At 34.0% G+C, this 9144-nt stretch overlaps 1 protein-coding gene across 1 annotated transcript; it reads right to left on the bottom strand.

The window, feature by feature from the left end:
- Nucleotides 1-656: 656 nt before the first annotated feature.
- Nucleotides 657-8545, bottom strand: LOC129941092 (serendipity locus protein H-1). Its single transcript, XM_056049637.1, has 4 exons — nt 7388-8545; nt 1935-2099; nt 1082-1863; nt 657-1013 (listed from the first exon to the last, which is right to left on the bottom strand). The coding sequence occupies exons 1-4, from the start codon at nt 8194-8196 to the stop codon at nt 760-762; spliced, it is 2010 nt and encodes a 669-aa protein (XP_055905612.1). The 5' UTR covers nt 8197-8545; the 3' UTR covers nt 657-759.
- Between the last annotated feature and the right edge of the window lie 599 nt (nt 8546-9144).

Raw genomic sequence — 9144 nt, 5'->3', positions numbered from 1 at the left:
CGATACGCGATATTTAAGGAAAAAACTATTACTGCTTCAATTTTTTGCTGCTTAAATAATATTTGTAATATTGTTTAACTCTTTACATTTTAAGTTTATTGCAAATATGATTTGATTTGTGTAATGTTTGCTGTTTAAAAATAATAGAATCACTTACTGCTAAAGGCACCTGGATATCTTTAGTGTAATCTCTTTTGTACCTCTTTTATTCATACAAATAAATCCAATTAGCCATAAAGAGAAGAGTTTTTGAGTATGCATTTTGAAATTATTGAATTTAAATTGAATGGAGCCAAATTTTAAACTCAAATTGAATATCGGAACTAAATCAAATGGAATAATTTCGTGTATACTGTTAATTAATCATATCGCGCAAGTAGAAGATAGAAGAACATTAAGTTTTGTTCAATTTTACTTAATCTATAGAATCAACAGTCATAGAGACTACTTTCTTATATTTTATATCGTTATTTAATTTTTTGTTTTATTTCAATCAAGCCTTTCACCCAAACACACTTACTTAGCTATAAATCGCATTATAATCCTTAGAAAAAATAAAAATTTAAATTACTTTGTGATCACATGAATTGTTTTGAAATGATTTTCTGTCTTAGTTGTGGCGAATTAATCGTTCGTTTTTTGTTTTTGTTGTTAAAAAAAAAACAACAACGTATTCTAAGCCATCGAGTATCGAATTCGAATTTGAATTTTGTGGAGACACACAATGACATTTAGGTGGCGCAAAATCAGGAATATATTTTACATATTTTGATTCTCGGTTTTGAAAAAGCAAGCATTTATCAAAGTGTCGACGGACGGAAGAGTTTGATTCTTGAAAACTTGGATGCGCATTGTGTTTGATGTTGCAGATTCGGACGACAACGATGATGCATTCCGTCCTGCAGTCGATATTGTTGTGGATGGAAGAGACTGGATGTTGTACGTGATGGGAAGCTCGACAGAAGCTGGCGAAGAAAACGGCGAGGAGTCAACAGAGCACAATGCTTTATTATCTGTAATACAAACAAAACGAAACACAATTTAAAAATTAAATCGAAATAAAAACCCAAACTAATTTTACCAAATTCTTTTTTTACAGTAAATTCCTTCTGCATACAGAACTGATCCAACTGCGATTTGTAGAAACAAAATTCTTCCATTTCGAGGGCTTGTTCCATGATCAATTCCTCGGCACTGGTTATGCTCAGAGAGTGCAAATCCGTGAAGTTGCTATTGGAGTAAACTTCCGGTGGTTCCTGTTTGGGTTCCAGTTTAATTTTGGTTTTCATAAGCTGGACGGAGGGAGTTGTTGGAGACTGGGAAGACTTTGGTTGAGCTACCGGTTGTGGTATCGGTAGCGATAGCGGTGGTGGTTGTTGTGGTTTTGATTGTGGCTGTGATGTAGTAGTTATGTTTTTCTTCTGATCCGTCTCGGTTTTCTTCTTCTTCCTCGTTGGTTTTCCCTCAGCATCACCTCCAGCCGCAGCTGCTGTAGACTTCTTGCCTGATTTTGTACAATACGAAGGCATGTGCTCGAGGAGTTCTCCGGTCTTATGGTCGACTTTGTGACGTCTGCGGGTGTGCTTCAGCCAATTGGGGAAATTCGTAAAGTCCCTGGTGCAGTAGTTACACTTGAACGGACGTTCGCCAGTGTGAATATTTGAGTGCTGCTTCAACTTGGAGTTGCTTATGAAACTTTTGTTGCACACCTGACATGCAAAGGGACGCTGTTCCAGATGCACAAGATTATGGACTTTGAGGCAACGTTCGGTTTTGTACATTTTACCACATTTCTCACATCGAAACGGACGGGTTTGGGCATGATATTTTTGATGACGTTGCAAATGAGATCTTTCTTGAAATCTTAAATTACAAAAAAAAACAATTATTTTATTAAAGATTGAAAAATAGAAATAAGTTTTTGTGTTATTTACCGTTTTGGACATTCAGCGCATTCGTAGGGCTTTTCTGCTGTGTGCACTCTCTGATGATGGGTAAGATTAATTTTTTGAACAAATTTTTGGCCACATATATCACAGCCGTATTTTTTATTATCACTGTGGATTTTTCTGTGCATCCACATGCTTCCGAGTTTTAAACTAAGAAAATTAAATAAATAATTTGATTGTTTTATATTAAGTGAATAAATAACAATAATAGATTAAGGAAGAGAGGTTTTGATGCATTTTAAAATAAGGAATTAACTCGCATTTACACTGCTAAGTTAAAGAGTTCTAAATGAGATATGTAAGATAGGCCCAATAAAATTATTTCTAATTAATTTATGAAATGAAAAGAAGAGGACCTAAATGGTTGCCTTGGGGCACACCATAGGCAGCTTGAAGGGACATTGTAGAGACGGCTATTTAATCACTACAGGACCGATTTGAAGCTAAAAGTTGAAAGCTTGAAGAGTATGAGTCTATGGAAAATTTGTTCAAAAGTCTTGGTGGTATTGGGTTTGGGTTACGTCAACTTCTTTTTTTTTTAAGAGTGTTATGATATATGATTTAAATTTTATAAGGTACTCGTAAATGGTTGAAGACTTACGTTTAAAAAAAAAATATGTTGTCTACGGGAAATGCAGAACTAACAGTAAAAGAATAAAATTTCGTGAAATATTTTTTTTAAATCGTCTTTGGCATTACAGAGGAAGGTTTCCACTACATTAAGAGCATTAAATGAAGTTCAAGCTTTATATTTTTTCTTCCTAGCTCTGTATAATAACAAAAAAAAGGGCATCGAAGTTTTTAAATAAATTGGGAAATTATTTAAGGTTTGTTTATTGCAAATTGAATTTTACACACATTGAGAAATTTTTTATTTGTTTCCATAATAAAGTTGCTATAATAGGAACGGTTTTGTTTAAAAACTAAATATTGACATAATATCATCATGATTTCCAACATTAAATCCTTTTGAAATACGAACGAAATTCAATCAAATGTTTGCAGTTATAAGGGGCCATAATCGAGTATTTAAAGCCTTGTGTTTTGGGTCGTTGTTTTTATAGAAATAATATTCTTCGCTGATTCCTTATTTTCGTGCGCTTTGTTGTAAATTTTCCTTCAAAATTTGAATATACACTCCGCTCCACATACTTTTTTTACTATCAGAACGTGCATTATCAAATATATAAATTCACCTTTTTGTTTTAGTTGGGTCTACCACGATATCTAGAAATTAATTATGAAAGTAAAAATCTCGAATATGAAAATCTCGAAAACAAAAATCTAGAAAATTAAATCTCGAAATGCCAAAATCTAGAAAAAAAAATCTCGAATGCAAAAATTCAAACATACATTCTGGATAACTTACATCTCCTTAACAAACTTAAAGTTGACAAGTAAAGTTATCAATCATACAATTGCACATTGCTACACATGCACCTTTCTTATTGTTTGCACCTATTTTTCTTGCTCAGAAAATAAAATATTGGGTAAACTGCTGTATTTGTGTTTTATTGAGTTTTAACTGTTAAAAAAAATCTCGAATTTTTATTTTTTTCTAAATAGTCTTTCGAGATTTTTGTTAATTCTGGATTTTTGTGGATTCCAGATTTTTGCATTCTAGATATTTTTTTTTTATTTTCAAAATTTTCGGCATTCGAGATTTCGTCATGATCCCGTTTAAGTTCTTATAAGATGAATCTATTGCAAATAAAACTACATAGACAGAATAATTCAGGAAAATACCATTAGCTTATTTTAACCACTTTTCTAATTACTTAATTAAAAACACTGTTTTTTTTTTTGCTCCACTTGAATAGAAACATTTCGATTAAATAAGGAAACAAATTTAAAAAAAACAGTAAAGAGGGTATTTTTTATTTAAAATGATATTTTAATAATGTGTGCTACCACCTTTATTTAAAATAACTTCAAAAATCCTGTTGGGAAGTGAATCATACAGTTGTTTTAAGTAATTTAGTGCAATCCATGCCTCTTTAATAGCAGCAGTAAGTGATTCTTTGTCATCATACTGTCGTCCATAGTCGGTCACTCTACGAACCATCCATCCCCATACGTTTTTTTTAATATTAAGGTCCGGGCAGTACGGTGGCCATTGAAGTAAGTTAACATTTTTCTCGGCTATCCAACTTTTAATGATCCTTGCGTTGTAGATTGGCGCGTTGTCTTGTTGAAAAGTCTATGGTATTGGTCCAAATACATTGGTAAGCTTGGAGAAAGCTTCTTGCAATATTTGCTTGTAGGAGTTTTCCGTCATTTTCCACGTGGGAAACTCAAGATTTCCAAACAGGAAATTGCCCCCCACACCTAACACCGCCTTCTCGGCTATAGTGGCGCTCCAAAAACTATCCGGGCTATCTAATTTAATTTTTTTTTCGTCAGAAAATACCACTTTTGTCCACTATTCCTTCCACGTCATATTCCTTCTGCTATTCTATTCTATTTTGTCGTCGTATTGGATTTAATGGTGGTTTTTTCTTCAATTTAAGGCGCTTCAAATATTGCGACCTACGAATGACACGTCTAATAGTGTTAAGACTAGCTGCAATACCACACATCGCCTTGATTTTAGCAGCAGAGTCGCTTGAATTGGAGGCCAGCCTAATAATCTTTCTTCTGTCTGCTTCTGTTGTGGCTCTTGTTTGCCTGCCCTTCATATTTGGTCTATAGATGTCTTTATTTCTAAGGTACGACCAAAAAAAGTCCACACTTCTTTCTATTTTGTTGGCAATTGTGCGTAGGGAAGCTTGTTTTTAGCGTATACTTCTATTTTGGCCTTTTCTGCAAGGTTTAATGGTTTTCCGCGGCCCATTTTTTTCTTATCGAACAATTAATGCTTTTAATTTAAATTTCTATTACTAAAATAAGAATTTTTGTCGTAACCGAAACCAATAGAAACAAAACGCACACTTTTTCTATTCAAGGCAAAAAAAAACAGTGGTTTGAACCAATTAGAAGTGGTAAAAAATAACCTAATGGTATTTTCCTGAAGTGCAGTTTAATTTACAATAGATTCCTCTTATAGGAACTAAAACAAAGAGGTGAATTTATAGATTTACCAAAGTGCTACACGTTCTGATAGTAAGAAAAAAGTTTGTTTCTATTCAAGTGGAGTGGAGTGTATGTATTTGTATTGATTCATAAATCCATCCACAATAACTAGATTTCCTGGACCAGCCGCCGACATATATCCCAATACCATAAGGGAGCCATCCATGTTTTACAGTAGGTCTCAAGTTTTTTACCTTGAGCTCATTAGTCTTTCTCCACACAAATGTTTGTCCATCTGATCGAAATAAATTAAATTTACTCTCGTCAGAGAACAAAACACGATAACAAAATGACAAATACTTTTTTTTCGGTTTTTCTTGTTGATGAATGGTTTTTTTCTTGACACTCTTCCATGAAAATTACTTTTTCGAAGCACTATTCTCAAGGTTTCAGGGTTAACATCTTTTTTTTTGAAGTATTTCTTTACCTCCGTCGTCGTCAGCTTTAGTGCACTATTTTGGGGATTTTTTGAACTCGTTTTTCTATCCAACCCTCATCGCTTGCAGTAAGCTTCTTATGTCTTTCAGATTTTTGTAGATTTTCAACGGATTTTGTTGTTTTGAACTTTTTTATGATATCTCCTACCGGAGACTTACTCTTTTAACAATTTCTGCAATTGCACCAACAGATTTACCTTCTTGAAAATGTTTTATTACTAATTTTTGCAATTCTATCGTTGTATAATCACGTTGTGCTACCATTTTGAACGTTCTTATAATAACGCATAAAATAAATCGAATAATCATCTGACATATGTAACAGCATTTTAGCAACCTAAAAGTGATATCCTTGCTCCGTTACAAACAAAAAAAGATGAGTATACGACAAGGTGTCCGATTTATTTTTTCATATTTTATTTGCGATCGTTTCTTTCTAAATTTAATTCCAACGTCGAATTATTTACAAAAATGAAATTTGTGCTAAATATTCCTGAAAACTCCCTATGAAATGTATTTTTAAAGACCACCAGAACATTTGGATGGCATATCATTATGCCATTAAGAAACTTCGACATAAGTTGAAAGATGTATCTTATAAATATGTACTTGTAGGATTCTGTGATGAATCAAAAGCATATATACTGTTAGATACAGAAACAGCCAAGATAATAAAGTCCAGAGACGTCAAGTTTATAAAGTGAAGAAATGAATACCGGCTTAAACAAATAACCTGATGTGACAAAATATGAAGATACTTCTACTTTTGAAATTAATCTTTTTACCAGCAAGAACCAAGGAAACGAAAACTTAACAACTATGTAATACGATTAAAAATGAAGAAATTGTTGAAGATGAAAACAATGTTGATTTTGAAAAACAGTTATCAGAAGATTGATATATTTACTAATCTGAAGAAGATGTCATTGATTCTGAAAATGTTAGAAAATCAAAAAGAACCAACAAAAGGCACACCTCCTAAAAGATATACATAGTTATAAAATAGCTTACCCTTATGCAAGGAAACAATGCTTGGGAGTTGGTGGAGTTACCGACAGGTAGAAAGGCTATAAGCTTTAAATGGATATTCAAGATCAATACATTAGCTGATGAATCTAAAAGGTACAATGCAGGTAAGCAGGCAACCCTTCGAACCCTTAGGATTTTTACAACCCCTACAAAAAAAAATTGGTATATAAAATAGACACAGATACAGTTGCTAAGAGTAATATTAAATTAAAAGAAGAACATGCATTAAAAGTAGTTTTAACCGTTATCAAAAAAAAGTTAGACTTTTTTATGCAAAATAACATGTGTTTTTTTTTGCTTGTTGATTGGAGATGAACCGTTCCTTAGGTAAGACTGTGTTTTTGGTTTACATTAAAATAGAAACACAGTGGAACACAGACCTTAATATTTAACTAGTATCAAAAATATAAGTTTTTGTTTATGTTGATGATATCCTGGTTATTTCCAAAGAACAGAATTTAATTTTAGAGACAATTACAGAAATAAGAAAAGATGAGAGAGGAGTTGAGCGGAGTCCCAAAGAAGGCATTTCATTGAACTTTACTAAACTGATCGCAGTTTGTTTCTGTAGTGCAGTCCACCACTGTTACTCCATTTGTAAGGATCGGTCTGATGACCGACCACTTTATTAGAACACTGACTATACATTGGACGGTCATCAGACGACACGGTTTTGTAGACTCAATTTAATTCAAATGGTTTCTTTTAAGGAGAACAAGGCTATTATGGCTTTATTGACTCTGTCAAATGTGTTTTAGAAATAACAACAAAGCCTTCCTTTTTAAATTTAAGTTAATATGGGGAAGGTGTATATGTGGAAATTTATGTCCACCTATCTTTAAAAGTCAATAATATTTGCGACAGAAGACTGAACATATTGTCTAAAAAATATAAACTTACCACTTGCCACAATCAGGGCACTTCTTCCAGCCGTCCTTCCTCGAGTCATCTCGATGACTCTTAACGTGCTTCTTCAAGCCACTCTCGTTGGCAAACTCACGATCACATTCGTTGCATTTAAATAGAATCTTATGGGAGGCTTCGTGCTTGCTGAACTCCTCCAGCCCGTTCAACACTACTCGACAATGTTCGCATTTGAATTTGAAAGCGATTGCTGGCGAAGAATCTGGATTACTTGCAGCAATCGGAAAGTTACCCTTAAAACTATTTGAGATCGGAAGGTGGACATTATTTTTTGTAGTCGGTGTCTTTGTCGGTGGTGCTGGTGCTAGTGCATTGATGTCGGGCTTGCGTTCTACATTAACATTACTACCTTCATCGGTAATTTGGGTGGGCTTGGTTTGTTTGCGGCTTTTTTGCTTCTTCTTTGTGGGAGACGGTAAGATCGGAGAAGGTAAATCACTCCCCCATCCGGTGAGAGCTTTGTGTGCTTCTGCAGGTGGCGGTGGAGGCAGAAGGCTTACGAAACTGATGTTCTCCGCCGCCGGTGCCGATCGATTTGCAATAGCACTGCTGCTCTCGTCGGCCTGGGCGCTCTCATCGAAGACCTTCCAGAAGTCCGAGGACAGACTGTTGTTGCAGATGATTGTCGGGTCGGCGGATATAGTTACACAGGCCGAGAGATTGATGTCCAGCGACTCATCTTTGATGCTATTATCGAAGTTATTGATCTTCAGAAGCGACGTTAGAATCTCATCGTTGTTGGCGAAGGAGGACGTCGATTTGTTGAGGAGGCCCTCTTCCTTCATTATTGGATCGCAATTAACGATGTACCCAGGAAACTATGATTGCAGTAGATTAATAATTTTTAGTTGACCAACAAAATTAAGAAAAAAATTAAGTTTTCTGAGGTTAAGCAGTGAGGCGCGCACAAGTTTGTAATTTAAATTTCTCTATCACACGCAGTTAAGGGATCACAAATTTTAGGTTCTATCTATGGGCTAGTGTTTGGGGAAGAGATTGAACGATAATTTTTTGAGTTTTGCACTAAACTTTTGGGAATATTATTAAAAAAATTAAGGACGATGACAAAACGACGCTTTGTTTACTCCTCGATACGCCATTGTTGTTTTCGGTTTTCGGACTCTCGGTGTTTTTTGATTGATATAAAAAGCCGCCATTTTCAATGAAACATTGGAAAAACTGAGCTAAAATTTGAAGCATTGTGGTTGGGGTTGATTAAATCCATTGGCTCTCAAAGTTGTATGCATTTTTTGTTTAGGGTGAGTGCTTACTTTGATATTTCTAGAAATATTTTAATTTTGAGTTAATATACTTGGTCTCTCGAGGTGTTTGCAACTCTTTATAAAAAAAATACCACATTCGAATTTTAACATAATAGTTTGATTCAAATTGAATATACAGAAGGTTAAAATTCCTATATAATTCAGTTTAACTTAGTTTATTCTATACGAAAGGCTAAATACCAAATTTTGATTATTTAATGGACAATATTAGTCATTTAAGAGCTAAAAAATCTGATTTGTTTAGTGTATGGCAACAAGTTTTGAAAAAAAGAAGAGTGGGAAATTTGAAAATGGAAATATGAATTTTATGGCACTTTCTAAAATATTTTCTTATAAGGATCTTTGCATGTTTGCCGTAATATCTCTTTTCAACAAATAATTAATATTTAAAAGCGTAGAATACACCATTCGTGATAACCATGCTTGGGGTTCATAGATATCCCTGCTTTG

This window comes from Eupeodes corollae, chromosome 1 (assembly GCF_945859685.1).
Source record: "Eupeodes corollae chromosome 1, idEupCoro1.1, whole genome shotgun sequence".
In the NCBI taxonomy this organism is placed as follows: domain Eukaryota; kingdom Metazoa; phylum Arthropoda; class Insecta; order Diptera; family Syrphidae; genus Eupeodes; species Eupeodes corollae.
This window is presented reverse-complemented; position numbering and strand designations above follow the sequence as displayed.

Bases quoted from the DNA above. Each gene is read 5' to 3' on its own strand.
- LOC129941092 (XM_056049637.1), bottom strand. From the start codon at position 8,196: ATGAAGGAAGAGGGCCTCCTCAACAAATCGACGTCCTCCTTCGCCAAC. The intron at 2,100-7,387 runs GTAAGTTTATAT...TAATTTTCTTAG, and splicing joins TGCCCTGATTGTGGCAAGTG to TTTAAAACTCGGAAGCATGT. The intron at 1,014-1,081 runs GTAAAATTAGTT...TTTGTATTACAG, and splicing joins TACTGTAAAAAAAGAATTTG to ATAATAAAGCATTGTGCTCT.